Source organism: Pristiophorus japonicus, unplaced genomic scaffold (genome assembly GCF_044704955.1).
Source record: "Pristiophorus japonicus isolate sPriJap1 unplaced genomic scaffold, sPriJap1.hap1 HAP1_SCAFFOLD_560, whole genome shotgun sequence".
NCBI lineage: Eukaryota > Metazoa > Chordata > Chondrichthyes > Pristiophoridae > Pristiophorus > Pristiophorus japonicus.
Genome location: NW_027254468.1, coordinates 60,289 through 77,892, shown reverse-complemented (window position 1 = coordinate 77,892; position 17,604 = coordinate 60,289). Strand labels below are relative to the sequence as shown.

The following is a 17,604-nucleotide window of genomic DNA, read 5'->3' as shown; positions in this document are numbered from 1 at the left end:
ATTGAATATATTTAAGACAGAGATAGACAGTTTCTTAACCGATAAGGGGGCGGGCAGGGAAGTGGAGCTGGGTCCATGATCGGATCAGCCACGATCATATTAAATGGCGGAGCAGGCTCGAGGGGCCGAATGGGCCCACTCCTGCTCCTATTTCTTATGTTCTTAATGTCATGAAATGTCCCAAGATGTTTCACAGCAGGGTTACAAGACAAGACAGATGAATTTCAAACTGAGCCGCGCAAGACTAAATTTGGGCAGGTGACCAAAAGCTGGGTCAAAGAGTTCGGTTTTAAGGAGCATCTTGAAGGAGGAGAGAGAGGTGGAGAGCTTTAGGGAGGGAGTTCCAGAGCTTGGGGCCCAGGCAACAGAAGGCACGGCCACCGATGGTGGAGCGATTATAATCAGGGATGGTCAAGAGGGCAGAATTAGAGGAACGCAGAGATCTCGGGGGGTTACAGAGATAGGGAGGAGGGCGAGGGAGGGATTTGAACAGGAGGATGAGAATTGTAGGGACTGGAGGAGGTTACAGAGATAGGGAGGGAGGCGAGGGAGGGATTTGAACAGGAGGATGAGAATTGTAGGGGCTGGAGGAGGTTACAGAGATAGGGAGGGAGGCGAGGGAGGGATTTGAACAGGAGGATGAGAATTGTCTGGGCTGGAGGAGGTTACAGAGATAGGGGGGGGGGACGAGGGAGGGATTTGAACAGGAGGATGAGAATTGTAGGGGCGGGAGGAGGTTACAGAGATAGGGAGGGGGGCGAGGGAGGGATTTGAACAGGAGGATGAGAATTGTAGGGGCTGGAGGAGGTTACAGAGATAGGGAGGGGGGTGAGGGAGGGATTTGAACAGGAGCATTAGAATTGTAGGGGCTGGAGGAGGTTACAGAGATAGGGAGGGGGCAAGGGAAGGATTTGAACAGGAGGATGAGAATTGTCGGGGCGGGAGGAGGTTACAGAGATAGGGAGGGGGCGAGGGAGGGATTTGAACAGGAGCATTAGAATTGTAGGGGCTGGAGGAGGTTACAGAGATAGGGAGGGGGCGAGGGAGGGATTTGAACAGGAGGATAAGAATTGTCGGGGCGGGAGGAGGTTACAGAGATAGGGAGGGGGCGAGGGTGGGATTTGAACAGGAGCATTAGAATTGTAGGGGCTGGAGGAGGTTACAGAGATAGGGAGGGGGCGAGGGAGGGATTTGAACAGGAGGATGAGAATTGTCGGGGCGGGAGGAGGTTACAGAGATAGGGAGGGGGCGAGGGTGGGATTTGAACAGGAGGATGAGAATTGTCGGGGCTGGAGGAGGTTACAGAGATAGGGAGGGGGTGAGGGAGGGATTTGAACAGGAGGATGAGAATTGTCGGGGCTGGAGGAGGTTACAGAGATAGGGAGGGGGGCGAGGGAGGGATTTGAACAGGAGGATGAGAATTGTCGGGGCTGGAGGAGGTTACGGAGATAGGGAGGGGAGGGCGAGGGAGCGATTTGAACAGGAGGATGAGAATTGTAGAGGCTGGGGGAGGTTACGGAGATAGGGCGGGGGGCGAGGGAAGGGTTTGTAAACAAGGATGAGAATTTGATGAATGTTGTTAACAGATCTGATGTAATAGATGAGATTAATGACTGGAGTTAATAACGTTATCTGTTTGAATTACCTTTGCTGCTGTTGAACATAAGAAATAGGAGCAGGAGTGGGCCATTCGGCCCCTCGAGCCTGCTCCGCCATTTAATACGATCGTGGCTGATTGTCGATTTCAAACCCACTTCCTGCCCGCTCTACATATCCATTAATTCTCATAGTTCCCCAAAAATATATTCAAGACCGAGCCTCTGCAAACCTCTGAGGCAGAAAATTCCAGAATTACACCACCCTCTGAGTGAAGAAATTCCTCCTCACCTCCGTCCTAAATGTCCGACCACTTATCCTGAGACTGTGACCTTTGGTTCTCGACGCCCCAGCCCAGGGAAACATTCTCCCCGCATCTACCCTGTCAAGCCCTGTAAGCATTGTGCGTGTTTCAATGAGATCCCCTCTGATTCTTCTAAACTCCAGTGAATATCGGCCTAGTCTGCTCAATCTCTCCTCATACGACAGTCCTGCCCTCCCAGGAATCAGTCTGGTGAACCTTCGCTGCACTCCCTCTACGGCAAGTGTATCCTTCCTTAGGTAAGGAGACCCGAACTGCATAAAAGTCGGTACATGGAGTTCAGTCGCAGATCAGACATGATCTTATTGAATGATGGAACAGGCTCGAGGGGCTGAATGGGCCTCCTCCTGTTCCTGTGTATCAGGCTCGAGGGGCTGAATGGGCCTCCTCCTGTTCCTGTGTAACAGGCTCGAGGGGCTGAATGGGCCTCCTCCTGTTCCTGTGTATCAGGCTCGAGGGGCTGAATGGGCCTCCTCCTGTTCCTGTGTATCAGGCTCGAGGGGCTGAATGAGCCTCCTCCTGTTCCTGTCTAACAGGCTCGAGGGGCTGAATGGGCCTCCTGTTCCTGTGTAACAGGCTCGAGGGGCTGAATGAGCCTCCTCCTGTTCCTGTCTAACAGGCTCGAAGGGCTGAATGGGCCTCCTCCTGTTCCTGTGTATCAGGCTCGAGGGTTAGAATGGGCCTCCTCCTGTTCCTGTCTAACAGGCTCGAGGGGCTGAATGGGCCTCCTCCTATTTCTCTACTTCCCTGCCCGCTCCACATAACCCATCACTCCCTTATCGTTCAATAATCTGTCTATCTCTGTCTTAAATATATTCAATGTCCCGGCTTCCACAGCTCTCTGAGGCAGCGAGTTCCACAGATTTACAACCCTCTGAGAGAAGAAATTCCTCCTCATCTCAGTTTTAAATGGGCGGCCCCTTATTCTAAGACCATGCCCCCTAGTTCTAGTCTTCCCCCATCAGTGGAAACATCCTCTCTGCATCCACCTTGTCGAGCCCCCCTCATAATCTGATACGTTTCGATAAGATCACCTCTCATTCTTCTGAACTCCAATGTGTAGAGGCCCAACCTGCTCAACCTTTCCTCATAAGTCAACCCCCCTCATCCCCGGAATCAACCGAGTGAACCTTCTCTGAACTGCCTCCAAAGCAAAGTGTATCCTTTCGTAAATACGGAGAGCAAAACTGTGCACGCAGTACTCCAGGTGTGGCCTCACCAAAACCCTGCATCACTGTGGCAAGATTTCTTTACCCTTATCCTCCATTCGTTTTGAAACAAAGGCCTGTTATGTCTGTGAACCTAACCTGTGTGTCAGACTTGCCACTAGGGGGCACAGCTGCGGGAGGCCTGAGGGTCACCTCTGCACTCTGGGCAGGCAGGTACAAAAGGCAGCCCACCACACTGGTGCCTCACTTTGGAGTTACATTAAAGAGACCAAGGTCACAACGGCTCGCGCTCACATCACAGTCCCGTGGAGTTATTCTGAACTGAACAACTGGCGACGAGGGTAGGATCATGAACTTTCACGCGGAAATAGCTGCCGTTGGTATTCTTGAGAGAGTTGTTGCGGGTGACGCCTTCGTTGAACGTGTCGGCCAGCACTTCGTGGCCACTGAGCTGGACACGGCTCAGACGGAGGCCGGGCGCAGGGCGGTTCTCCTCACTGCCCTGCGAGTCGTCGGTATGTGGCCGCCGCAAAAATCCCAGACAAGCCAACGGGCAAGACTTACGCAGAGCTGCGCGCGCTGGCTCGGGAACACCTCCAGCCGAAGGAGAGCATCGTGACGGCCAGGGATCACTTTTCCGCGCACCATCGCTCCGCAGGGTCTGAACGTGGCGAGCTTTCTCGCCGGCCGAAGGCGCCTTGCGGGACCGTGCGAAATTGAGGCAGCTTTTGTTGGGAAACGTCGCGGGACTTTCTTGCGCTCGGAATGGGCCAGGAGGCCAGCCTCCGCCAACGAGTGTCTGCAGAATGCTTCGACCCGAGCAAGGCCGCCACGAAAACCCAGCCGTCCACATCATCGAGCGGCAATGGGAAACAGATATCTTCACAGCATCGTAGCTCAGCGGCAACAAGCATGACACGTAAGTTAGGTTCAGAAACATAACAAGGCCAACATAGAAACATGGAAAAGAGGTGCAGGAGCAGGCCATTCGGCCCTTCGAGCCTGCACCGCCATTCAATGAGTTCATGGCTGAACATGCAACTTCAGTACCCCATTCCTGCTTTCTCACCATACCCCTTGATCCCCCGAGTAGTAAGGACTAAATATATTCAAAAAGGAGTTAGATGAGGTCCTTACTGCTAGGGGGATCAAGGGGTATGGCGAGAAAGCAGGAATGGGGTACTGAAGTTGAATGTTCAGCCATGAACTCATTGAATGGCGGTGCAGGCTAGAAGGGCCGAATGGCCTACTCCTGCACCTATTTTCTATGTTTCTATGTTTCTATGACTTCATCTAACTCCCTTTTGAATATATTTAGTGAATTGGCCCCAACAACTTTCTGTGGTAGAGAATTCCACAGGTTCACCACTCTCTGGGTGAAGAAGTTTCTCCTCATCTCGGTCCTAAATGGCTTACCCCTTATCCTTAGACTGTGAGCCCTGGTTCTGGACTTCCCCAACATCGGGAACATTCTTCCTGCATCGAACCTGTCTAAACCCGTCAGAATTTTAAACGTTTCTATGAGGTCCCCTCTCATTCTTCTGAACTCCAGTGAATACAAGCCCAGTTGATCCAGTCTTTCTTGATAGGTCAGTCCCGCCATCCCGGGAATCAGTCTGGTGAACCTTCGCTGCACTCCCTCAATAGCAAGAATGTTCTTCCTCAAGTTAGGAGACCAAAACTGAACACAATATTCCAGGTGTGGCCTCACCAAGGCCCTGTACAACTGCAGTAAGACCTCCCTGCTCCTATACTCAAATCCCCTAGCTATGAAGGCCAACATGCCATTTGCCTTCTTCACCGCCTGCTGTACCTGCATGCCAACCTTCAATGGCTGATGTACCATGACACCCAGGTCTCGTTGCACCTCCCCTTTTCCTCATCTGTCGCCATTCAGATAATAGTCTGTCTCTCTGTTTTTACCACCAAAGTGGATAACCTCACATTTATCCACATTATACTTCATCTGCCATGCATTTGCCCACTCACCTAACCTGTCCAAGTCGCTCTGCAGCCTCTTAGCGTCCTCCTCGCAGCTCACACCGCCACCCAGCTTAGTGTCATCCGCAAACTTGGAGATATTACACTCAATTCTTTCCCAAGTGTTCCCTGCACGTTAACCTTCTGTGCACAAGGACCCCCGGTCCTGCTGAACCCCAACACTTCCGAGCCGCTCGCAAACATTTCCGCGATATTTGTATTTTCCTACCAAAGCGATTAACGTCACGTTTCCCTCGGACGGCGGGCGGAGGAGACGAGACCACGGGCGCCGTCGGTCCACGCACGCCCCGACTTCCACTCCCGCGGCCGCCGGCGACTTCGAAGGCCGACGGCTGTGCGACGCAGGACACCACGGCGGATTGGCCGCGCCGGTTTCGACGCTCCCCGGGCGACGCGCACAACTTGGAAGCAGATTGAACAGGAGAGTGATAGACATCGAGAAGACAGAGGCAGGCTGGTGGCGTGGGCGGGCACGTGGCAGAAGCAGTTTAGTGCGGAAAAGTGCATTTTAGTCGGGGGGGGGGGTGCGGGGGGGGGGTGGGGTTGGGGGAGCAAGGGGCAACAATTGTAAACACAAGGGTACAATCCAAAAGAGGGCAGGTGGACAGAGAGACCCGGGGGTACGGGTGCGCGAATCGTTGAAGGTGGCAGGGCAGGTTGAGAAAGTCGACGGGAACCTGGGCGTCATGTGTCTTACATTATTGTATATAACTGTATCCCCACATGCTATACATGACTGTAATAAGATATGAGCTGTAAGAACCAGCATACCTTACCACCAGGGGTGCACTTGCAAGAGACAGGTATATAAGGGGAGGTCTCAGGCAAGTGCAGCGTTCCAGAGGTGTGAAATGAAAGGTTCAGGTCCAGAGTGACCTTGACTTCACGACATGCCTCGTGTGAATCTGTACTGAGGGGACAGGACTTTACACCGGGCATAAGTTGAGGCACAGAGCACAAAAGCAAGGAGGTTACGACAAAGCTTTCTGCAGCACTGGTGCGGCCAGAACTGGAGTATCGCGTCCAATTCTGGGCGACGGACTTCAGGACGGATCTGAAGGCCTTGGAGAGGGTGCAGAGGGAGACGCATGGTTCCAGGGATGAGGATAGACTGGAGAAGCCGGGGTTCATCTCCTTGGAGCAGAGAAGGTCGAGAGGAGATTTGACGGAGGTGTTCACAATCGTGTGGAGGGGTCTGGACGGAATATATTGAGAGGACGTGTTGTGCGGGGCGGACTGGTTGGGCTAGGGGTGCTCTTTGGCTTTCTGCCATTGTTCGTGGGTTTATACGTAAGAACAAACGAAATCGGAGCAGGAGTGGGCCCATTCGGCCCCTCGAGCCTGCTCCGCCATTTAATACGATCATGGCTGATCCGATCATGGACCCAGCTCCACTTCCCTGCCCGCCCCCTTATCTGTTAAGGAACTGTCTATCTCTGTCTTAAATATATTCAATGTCCCGGCTTCCACAGCTCTCTGAGGCAGCGAATTCCACAGATTTACAACCCTCTGAGAGAAGAAATTCCTCCTCATCTCAATTTGAAATGGACGGCCTCTTATTCTAAGACCATGCCCCCTAGTTCTAGTCTCCCCCATCGGTGGAAACATCCTCTCTGCATCCACCTTGTCGAGCCCTCTCCTAATCTGATACGTTTCGATAAGATCACCTCTCATTCTTCTGATTTCCAATGAGTAGAGGCCCAAACTCTTCAACCTTTCCTCATAAATCAAGCTCCTCATCCCTGGAATCAACCGAGTGAACCTTCTCTGAACTGCCTCCAAAGCACAGATAGATAGAGAGGCAGACAGACTTGATCGAGGTGTTCAAAATCATGAGGGGTCGGGACAGAGTACATAGAGAGAAAGTGTTCCCATTGGCGGAAGGGTCAAGAACCAGAGGACACGGATTTAAGGTGATTGGAAGAACCAAAGGCGACACGAGGATAAACCTTTTTACGCAGCGAGAGGTTAGGATCTGGAATGCACTACCTGAGAGGTATAGAAACATAGAAAATAGGTGCAGGAGCAGCCCATTGGGCCCTTCGAGCCTGCACCACCATTCAATATGATCATGGCTGATCATGCAACTTCAGTACCCCACTCCTGCCTTCTCTCCATACCCACTGATCCCTTTAGCCGTAAGGGCCACATCTAACTCCCTTTTGAATATATCCAACGAACTGGCCCCAACAACTTTCTGCGGTAGAGAATTCCACAGGTTCACAATTCTCTGGGTGAAGAAGTTTCTCCTCATCTCGGTCCTAAATGGCTTACCCCTTATCCTTAGACTGTGAGCCCTGGTTCTGGACTTCCCCAACATCGGGAACATTCTTCCTGCATCTAACCTGTCTAAACCCGTCAGAATTTGATATGTTTCTATGAGATGCCCTCTCATTCTTCTAAATTCCAGTGAATATAAGCCCAGTTGATCCAGTCTTTCTTCACATGTCAATCCTGCCATCCCGGGAATCAGTCTGGTGAACCTTCGCTGCACTCCCTCAATAGCAAGAATGTCCTTCCTCAGATTAGGAGACCAAAACTGCACACAATATTCCAGGTGTGGCCTCAACAAGGACCTGTACAACTGCAGTAAGAACTCCCTGCTCCGATCGTCAAATCCTCTCGCTATGAAGGCCAACATACCATTTGCCTTCTTCACCGCCTGCTGTACCTGCATGCCAACAGACTCAATCGTGGCTTTCAAAAGGGTGTTGGATAAGTACCTGTAGGAAATGAATGTGCGGGGCTACGGGGAATGGGCGGGGGGAGTGGAACTGGTTGAAGTGCTCTTGCAGAGAGCCGTCACGGGCTCGAGTGGCTGATTGGCCCTTTCTGTGCTGTAACCATTCTGTGATTCTATGATTGTATGATAGGCAAATGGACAGAGACGACCGACACAGTATTAAAAGAAGGAAGATTGTACCAAACGAACTGAAATTATAGACAGTTACAGCTGGATTCTCACTGCAATTAAATAAATTAATTGAGTGCTAAACCAGTAGCGAACCTGGGTTAGACCACACTTGGAGCACTGTGCACAGTTCTGGTCTCCATATACCTGGGTTAGACCACACTTGGAGCACTGTGCACAGTTCTGGTCTCTATATACCTGGATTAGACCACACTTGGAGCACCGTGCACAGTTCTGGTCTCTATATACCTGGTTAGACCACACTTGGAGCACTGTGCACAGTTCTGGTCTCCATATACCTCGGTTAGACCACACTTGGAACACCGTGCACAGTTCTGGTCTCCATATACCTCGGTTAGACCACACTTGGAGCACTGTGAACAGTTCTGGTCTCTATATACCTCGGTTAGACCACACTTGGAGCACCGTGCACAGTTCTGGTCTCTATATACCTGGGTTAGACCACACTTGGAGCACTGTGAACAGTTCTGGTCTCCATATACCTGGGTTAGACCACACTTGGAGCACTGTGCACAGTTCTGGTCACCATAAAAAGGATATTGAGACACTGGAGAGGACGCAGAGAAGATTTACAAGGACGATACCAGTAATGCGAGGGTGTACATATCAGGAAAGGATGAACAGGCCGGGTCTCTTTCCTCTTGAGGCGTGACCTAATCGAGGTGTTTGAAACGATGGAAGGTTTTGATCGATTGGATACAGAGAGAACGTTCCCACTTATGGGGAAGAGTATAATGAGAGACCATCAATATAAGACAGTCACCCAGAAACCCAACAGAGAATTCAGGAGAAACTTCTTTACCCAGAGAGTGAAGGCAGTTCAGAGAAGGTTCACTCGGTTGATTCCGGGGATGAAGGGGTTGTCTTATGAGGAAAGGTTGAGCAGGTTGGGCCTCTACTCATTGGAATTCAGAAGAATGAGAGGCGATCTTATTGAAACGTGTAAGATTCTGAGGGGGCTCGACAAGGTGGATGCAGAGAGGATGTTTCCACTGATGGGGGAGACTAGAACTAGGGGGCATGGTCTCAGAATAAGGGGTCGCCCTTTTAAAACTGAGATGAGGAGGAATTTCTTCTGGTGAATCTGTGGAATTCGCTGCCTCAGAGAACTGTGGAAGCCGGGACATTGAATAGATATAAGGCAAAGATAGACAGATTTTTGAGTGATAAGGGGCTAAGTGGGCGGGCAGGGAAGTGGAGCTGAGTCCATGATCAGATCAGCCATGATCGTATTAAATGGCGGAGCAGGCTCGAGGGGCCGAATGGCTCACTCCTGCTCCTATTCCTTATGTTGCTATGTTATGGTGGTAAGAATGTGCAACTCGCGACCACAGGGAGAGGTTGAGGCGAATATTATCGATGCGTTTAACAGGGGAGGGCGGGCGGGCTCGACAAGCCTATGAGGGAGAAGGGAACAGATAGATTTAGACGAGGAAAGACGGGAGGAGGCTTGACTGGAGCATACACGCCAGCACGGACTGGTTGGGCCAAATGGGCTGTTTCTGTGCCGTATACCCGACCTAATCCCAAAGGGAAGAGAGTACAGAGACAGCGAGGAAACCACACGAAGTTAGATTTAACGTGGGAAAAAGTGCCAAAGTGCAAAAGCATTAAGAAAGGAGGGAGAGAGAAAACAGGGAATTATAGCCTGACATCAGTAGTGGGGAAAATGTTGGAATCAATTATAAAGGATGAAATAGTAGCGCATTTGGAAAGCAGTGACAGGATCGGTCCAAGTCAGCATCGGTTTATGAAAGGGAAATCATGCTTGGCAAATCTTCTGGAATTTTTTGAGGATGTAACTAGTAGAGTGGACCAGGGAGAACCAGTGGATGTGGTGTATTTGGACTTTCAAAAGGCTTTTGACAAGGTTCCGCACAAGAGATTGGTGTGCAAAATTAAAGCACATGGTATTGGGGGTAATGTACTGACGTGGATAGAGAACTGGTCGGCAGACAGGAAGCAGAGAGTCGGGATAAACGGGTCCTTTTCAGAATGGCAGGCAGTGACTAGTGGAGTGCCACAGGTCTCAGTGCTGGGGCCCAAGCTCTTTACAATATACATTAATGATTTAGACGAAGGAATTGAATGTAATATCTCCAAGTTTGCAGATGACACTAAGCTGGGTGGCGGTGTGAGCTGTGAGGAGGATGCTAAGAGGCTGCAGGGTGACTTGGACAGGTTAGGTGAGTGGGCAAATGTATGGCAGATACAGTATAATGTGGATAAATGTGAGGTTATCCACTTTGGGGGCAAAAGCAGGAAGGCAGAATATTATCTGAATGGTGAGAGATTAGGGAAAGGGGAGGTGCAACGAGACCTGGGTGTCATGGTACATCAGTCATTGAAAGTTGGCATGCAGGTACAGCAGGCGGTGAAGAAGGCAAATGGTATGTTGGCCTTCATAGTGAGAGGATTTGAGTATAGGAGCAGGGAGGTCTTACTGCAGTTGTACAGGGCCTTGGTGAGGCCACACCTGGAATATTGTGTACAGTTTTGGTCTCCTAATCTGAGGAAGGACATTCTTGCTATTGAGGGAGTGCAGCGAAGGTTCACCAGACTGATTCCCGGGTTGGCAGGACTGACATATGAAGAAAGATTGGATTGACTTTCATCTACATATAGATTGGGCTAACCAAACTGGTAGCAATGCGGTGGAGGAGGATTTCCTGGAGTGTATTAGGGATGGTTTTCTAGACCAATATGTCGAGGAACCAACTGGAGAGCAGGCCATCCTAGACTGGGTGATGTGTAATGAGAAAGGGACTAATTAGCAATCTTGTTGTGCGAGGCCCATTGGGGAAGAGTGACCATAATATGGTAGAATTCTTTATTAGGATGGAGAATGAAACAGTTAATTCGGAAACTAGGGTCCTGAGCTTAAGGAAAGGTAACTTCGACGGTATGAGGTGTGAATTAGCTCGAATAGACTGGCAAAGGATACTTAAAGGGTTAACAGTGGATAAATAATGGCAAATATTTAAAGATCACATGGATGAACTTCAGCAATCGTACATCCCTGTCAGCAGTAAAAATAAAATGGGGAAGGTGACTCAACCGTGGCTGACAAGGGAAATTAAGGATAGTGTTAAAGCCAAGGAAGAGGCGGATAAATTGGCCAGAAAAAGCAGCAACCCTGAGGACTGGGAGAAATTTATAATTCAACAGAGGAGGACAAAGGGTTTAATTTGGAGGGGGAAAATAGAGTACGAGAGGAAGCTTGCAGGGAACATAAAAACTGACTGCAAAAGCTTCTATAAATATGTCAAGAGAAAAAGATTAGTGAAGACAAACGGAGGTCTCTTGCAGTCACATTCAGTTGAATTTATAATGGGGAACAAAGAAATAGCAGACCAATTGAACCAATACTTCGGTTCTGTCTTCACAAAGGAAGACACAAGTAACATTCCGAATATACTGGGGGACAGTGGGTCTAGTGAGAAGGAGGAACTGAAGGATATCCTTATTAGTCGGGAAATTGTGTTAGGGAAATTGATGGGATTGAAGTCCGATAAATCCCCGGGGCCTGATAGTCTGCATCCCAGAGTACTTTAGGAAGTGGCCCTAGAAATAGTAGATTCATTGGTGATCATTTTCCAACAATCTATCGACTCTGGATCAGTTCCTATGGACTGGAGGGTAGCTAATGTAACACCACTTTTAAAAAAGGGAGGGAGAGGGAAAGCGGGTAATTATAGACCAGTTAGCCTGACATCAGTCGTGGGGAAAATGTTGGAATCAATCATTAAGGATGAAATAGCAGCGCATTTAGAAAGCAGTGATAGGATCGGTCCAAGTCAGCGTGGATTTATGAAAGGGAAATCATGCTTGACGAATCTTCTGGAATTTTTTGAGGATGTAACTAGCAGAGTGGACAAGGGAGAACCAGTGGATGTGATGTATTTGGACTTTCAAAAGGCTTTTGACAAGATTCCACACAAGAGATTGATGTGCAAAATTAAAGCACATGGTATTGGGGGTAATGTACTGATGTGGATAGAGAACTGGTTGGCAGACAGGAAGCAGAGAGTCGGGATCAACAGGTCCTTTTCAGAATGGCGGGCAGTGACTAGTGGAGTGTCACAGGGCTCAGTGCTGGGATCCCAGCTATTTACAATATACATTAACGATTCAGATGAAGGAATTGAATGTAATATCTCCAAGTTTGCAGATGACATTAAACTGGGTGGCAGAGTGAGCTGTGTGGAGGATGCTAAGAGGCTGCAGATTGACTTGGACAGGTTAGGTGAGTGGGCAAATGCATGGCAGATGCAGTATAATGTGGATAAATGTGAGGTTATCCACTTTGGGGGCAAAATCAGAAAGGCAGAATATTATCTGAATGGTGACAGATTTGGAAAAGGGGCGGTGCAACGAGACCTGGGAGTCATGATTCATCAGCCATTGAATGTTGGCATGCAGGTACAGCAGGCGGTGAAGAAGGCAAATGGTATGTTGGCCTTCATAGCGAGAGGATTTGAGTATAGGAGCAGGGAGGTCTTACTGCAGTTGTACAGGGCCTTGGTGAGGCCACACCTGGAATATTGTGTACAGTTTTGGTCTCCTAATCTGAGGAAGGACATTCTTGCTGTTGAGGGAGTGCAGCGAAGGTTCACCAGACTGATTCCAGGGATGGCTGGACTGACATATGAGGAGAGACTGGATCAACTGGGCCTTTATACACTGGAATTTAGAAGGATGAGAGGGGATCTCATTGAAACGTATAAAATTCTGACAGGACTGGACAGGTTAGATGCAGGAAGAATGTTCCCGATGTTGGGGAAGTCCAGAACCAGGGCTCACAGTCTAAGAATAAGGGGTCAGCCATTTGGGACCGAGATGAGGAGAAACTTCTTCACTCAGAGAATTTTGAACCTGTGGAATTCTCTACCACAGAAAGTTGTTGAGGGCCAGTTCGTTGGATATATTCAAAAGGGAGTTAGATGTGGCCCTTACGGCTAAAGGGATCAGGGGGTGTGGAGAGAAGGCAGGAGTGGGGTACTGAGGGAATGATCAGCCATGATCAAATTGAATGGTGGGGCAGGCTCGAAGGGTCCAATGGCCTGCTCCTGCACCTATTTTCTATTTTGATAGAGGTAGGCTTAAACCAGCGTCTTAATGGTGGAGAGAGAGGTGGAGAGGTTTAGGGAGGGAATTCCAGAGCTTATGACCTGGGCAGCTGAAGGCACGGCCACCGATGGTGGAGCGATTAAAATCGGTGGGGGGGGGGAGGGCAAGCAGTTAATATCGCACATTTTTCGGAGGGTTGTAAGGCTGAAGGGGGTTAAAGAGATAGGGAGGGGGCGCAAGGTCCCCTGGCGGGATTTTAATACAAGGATGGGGATTTTAAACTCGAGGTGGTGTTGGACCGGGAACCAGTTTAAGGAGCATAACAGCAGAGAAGTCTTGCTACAGATATACAGGGTATTGGTGAGGCCACACCTGGAGTACTGCGTGCAGCTTTGCTCTCCGTATTTACGAAAGGATATACTTTGCTTTGGAGGCAGTTCAGAGAAGGTTCACTCGGTTGATTCCGGAGATGAGGGGGTTGACTTATGAGGAAAGGTTGAGGAGGTTGGGCCTCTACTCATTGGAGTTCAGAAGAATGAGAGGTGATCTTATCGAAACGTATCAGATTATGAGGGGGGCTCGACAAGGTGGATGCAGAGAGGATGTTCCCACTGATGGGGGAGACTGGAACTAGGGGGCATGGTCTTAGAATAAGGGGCCGCCCATTTAAAACTGAGATGAGGAGGAATTTCTTCTCTCAGAGGGTTGTAAATCTGTGGAACTCGCTGCCTCAGAGAGCTGTGGAAGGCGGGACATTGAATATATTTAAGACAGAGATAGACAGTTTCTTAACCGATAAGGGGGCGGGCAGGGAAGTGGAGCTGGGTCCATGATCGGATCAGCCATGATCGTATTGAATGGCGGAGCAGACTCGAGGGGCCGAATGGCCCACTCCTGCCCCTATTTCTTCGGTTCTGTTGTTAATAAGACCCTCACTCACACAGAAGCAGAGACTGACATATACCGTGTTAATTCCACAATCACGCACCAGAAACAATGAAGATTCTGAAGGAGATTAACAGAGCACTCGACGTGCCGTAGCCCAAAGGGCTCTGGACGGAGATCAGGAAAGTGGAATTAGGCTGGGTAGCTCTTTGTCGGCCGGCGCGGACAAGATGGGCCGAAATGGCCTCCTTCCGTGCTGTAAATGTCTCTGGTGCTATGATTGACAGGGTAGACGCGGGGAGAAATATTCGGGGAGGATGCTTTCCCTGGGCTGGGGAGTCTAGAACCAGGGCTCGCACAGACTCAGGATAAGGGGTCGGCCATTTAGGACTGAGGTGGGGAGGAATTTCTTCGCTCTGAGGGGGGGGTGAATATTTCAAAGTCCCCACCCCAGAGGACAGTGGAGGCTCAGTCTTTGAGTATATTCAAGGCTGAAGTTGATAGATTGCTGGACATTGAGGGAATCGAGGGATCTGGAGATCGGGCGGGAAGGTCGAGTTGAGTTCGAAGGTCGGCCATGATCTTATTGGATGGCGGAGCAGGCTCGAGGGGCCGAATGGCCGACTCCTGCTCCCAATTCTGATGCTCTTATGTAAATGTGGAACTCTCTCCCTCAAAAGTCTAAATCTCTGGACCGTGATGGTCAATTGGGAGCGTTTAGGACCGGTGTTGAAAGTTTGTTCGGTCAGTGTGTCAATGGCCATGGAGCCAAGGTGGGTGTATGGGGTTAGGTCACAGGTCAGCCATGATCTCATTGAATGGTGGAACCATGCTCAAGCGACTGAATGGACGACTCCCGTTCCTACATTTACCCTTACAAGCCTCCACTGTGTCCATCCATCAAACATCCTTCGAAAGTCCATGGACGAGAAATTCATTAGCGCCCCGGTGGGGGCATTAACTTTTGAAAAGTTGGAAAAACTTGCAGCAGTCACTATTCTTTCTCTCCCCCAGTGATATTCGGGTTTGAGCGCTCCAGGAGAGAGGAGGAGCGCTCGTTCAAGAGCTGACCACGTCTCTTAGGGCGCTAAAGTCCGAGAGCAAGGCGTTATATTGGCAGAGCGCAGTCCTCGCTTAAAGGGAAGGGCCGAAGATGTTGCATAAGTGGACCATACACAGTAGACACCTCAAGTCGCTGGAGAAATACCACCAACGCTGTCTCCGCAAGATCCTGCAAATCCCCCGGGAGGACAGACGCACCAACGTTAGTGTCCTCGACCAGGCCAACATCCCCAGCATCGAAGCACTGACCACACTCGACCAGCTCCACTGGGCGGGGCCACATTGTCCGCATGTCCCCCCAGACACGAGACTCCCAAAGCAAGCGCTCTACTCGGAACTCCTTCACGGGCAAACGAGCCAAAGGTGGGCAGAGGAAACGTTACAAGGGACACCCCTCCCTGATAAAGTGCAACATCCCCACCGACACCTGGGAGTCCCTGGCCCAAAGACCAGTCCGCCCTAAGTGGAGGAAGTGCATCCGGGAGGGCGCTGAGCACCTCGAGTCTCGTCGCCGAGAGCGTGCAGAGACCAAGCGCAGGCAGCGGAAGGAGCGTGCGGCAAACCAGTCCCACCCTCCCCTTCCCTCAACGTCTATCTGTCCCACCTGTGACAGGGTCTGTGGCTCTCGTATTGGACTGTTCAGTCACCCGAGAACTCGTGTTAGAGTGGGAGCAAGTCTTCCTCGATTCCCAGGGACTGCCTATGATGATGACAAACTAAACCCTTAGCGTAATGACCCGAGGCGTAACAGGAAGTGATAACCTACCGAATTTCCTACAATAAATTCCCAGACATGATTTCAATTCGTCAAGCACGACGCGCCCTTGACAAGTCGACACTGATCGAATTAACCACGGCTTATTAGACAGCAGTCACCTATAACACAGGGAAAACTTAACTGGTCTGGGATGTCCAAGCTTATGTTTCCACTGATGGGGGGAGACTAGAACTAGGGGGCATGGTCTTAGAATAAGGGGCCGCCCATTTAAAACTGAGTTGAGGAGGGATTTCTTCAAAGAGCAAGTTATTATTTAAATGGAGAAAGATTGCAAAGTGCCGCAGTACAGCGGGACCTGGGGGTTACTTGTACATGAAACACAAAAGGATAGTATGCAGGTACAGCAAGTGATCAGGAAGGGCCAATGGTATCTTGGCCTTTATTGCAAAGGGGATGGAGTATAAAAGCAGGGAAGTCTTGCTCCAGTTATACAGGGTATTGGTGAGGCCACACCTGGAGTACTGCGTGCACAGTTTTGCTCTCCGTATTTACGAAAGGATATACTTTGCTTTGGAGGCAGTTCAGAGAAGGTTCACTCGGTTGATTCCGGGGATGAGGGGGTTGACTTATGAGGAAAGGTTGAGCAGGTTGGGCCTCTACTCATTGGAGTTCAGAAGAATGAGAGGTGATCTTATCGAAACGTATCAGATTATGAGGGGGCTCGACAAGGTGGATGCAGAAAGGATGTTCCCACTGATGGGGGAGACTAGAACTAGGGGGCATGGTCTTAGAATAAGGGGCCGCCCATTTAAAACTGAGATGAGGAGGAATTTCTTCTCTCAGAGGGTTGTAAATCTGTGGAATTCGCTGCCTCAGAGAGCTGTGGAAGCCGGGACATTGAATATATTTAAGACAGGGATAGACAGTTCCTTAACCGATAAGGGGGCGGGCAGGGAAGTGGAGCTGGGTCCATGATCGGATCAGCCATGATCGTATTAAATGGTGGAGCAGGCTCGAGGGGCCGAATGGCCCACTCCTGCTCCTATGTCTTTGCTTCTTATGATAACCCAACGAACTTCTAGCCAACACAATAAATTCCCAGAGGCGCTTTCAATTCGTCAAGTCCGACGTGCCCGTGGCAAACGAACACCGATCGAACTAGCCACGGCTGGCTTGTCAGCAGAAATCCGCCTGGAACACAGGGATACGTCACCATCTTAGGTAGTCCCTCGAAGCGAGGATGACTCGGTCCCACCCCAAAGGGATGAGTTCAATGACGGAGCCGATATTCCGGATCCTGACCTGTATCCTGAAGGGTGGGAGATGCCTGTGGGTGGATTGTTTTAACGTGGGTTGGCCGTTGTACACCAGCCAGCACACGGGGCTTGACCGAGCCAGGTCTTGGTCCAGTGGCAAGGGTTGACCAAGGCGACTGGAGACCAGCCCTGCCGCACGGACCCGTCTTCATCCATCATAGACAAACCCTCGGAATCGAGGAAGACTTGCTTCCACTCCCAAAGTCAGTTCGTTGGTGGCTGAACAGTCCGATGCCAGAGCCACAGACCCTGTCACAGGTGGGAAGGGGTCGGTCGCGGCTGGCTTGCCGCGCGCTCCTTTCCGCTGCCTGCCGTTGGCCTCGTCACGCTCTTTGCGTCGAGACCCGGAGAGCTCAACGCCCTCCCTGAAGCACTTTCTCCACCTCGGGTGGTGATGTCGCATGTTACCGGGGAGGCTTTGAGGGCGCCCCTCGCAACGTTTCCCGCTGCCCGCCTTTGGCGCGTTTGCCGCGAACAGAGCGCGCGCGCAAGGCCCTTGCTTCGGGAGCCTCGCAACCGGCATGCGAACTATG

At 50.5% G+C, this 17,604-nt stretch overlaps 1 protein-coding gene across 3 annotated transcripts in view; it reads right to left on the bottom strand.

The window, feature by feature from the left end:
- Positions 1-17,604, bottom strand: part of LOC139254636 (RNA binding protein fox-1 homolog 1-like) — a 69,085-nt gene that overhangs the window by 2,658 nt on the left and 48,823 nt on the right. For 2 of the 3 annotated variants that reach the window (XM_070873753.1, XM_070873751.1), the window contains one exon: positions 5,297-5,489. The exons of the other annotated variant lie outside the window; for it this stretch is intronic. In XM_070873753.1, the coding sequence (XP_070729854.1) occupies positions 5,297-5,489 (193 nt within the window). The remainder of the gene's footprint in view (positions 1-5,296; positions 5,490-17,604) is intronic. 3 annotated transcript variants of the gene reach the window in all.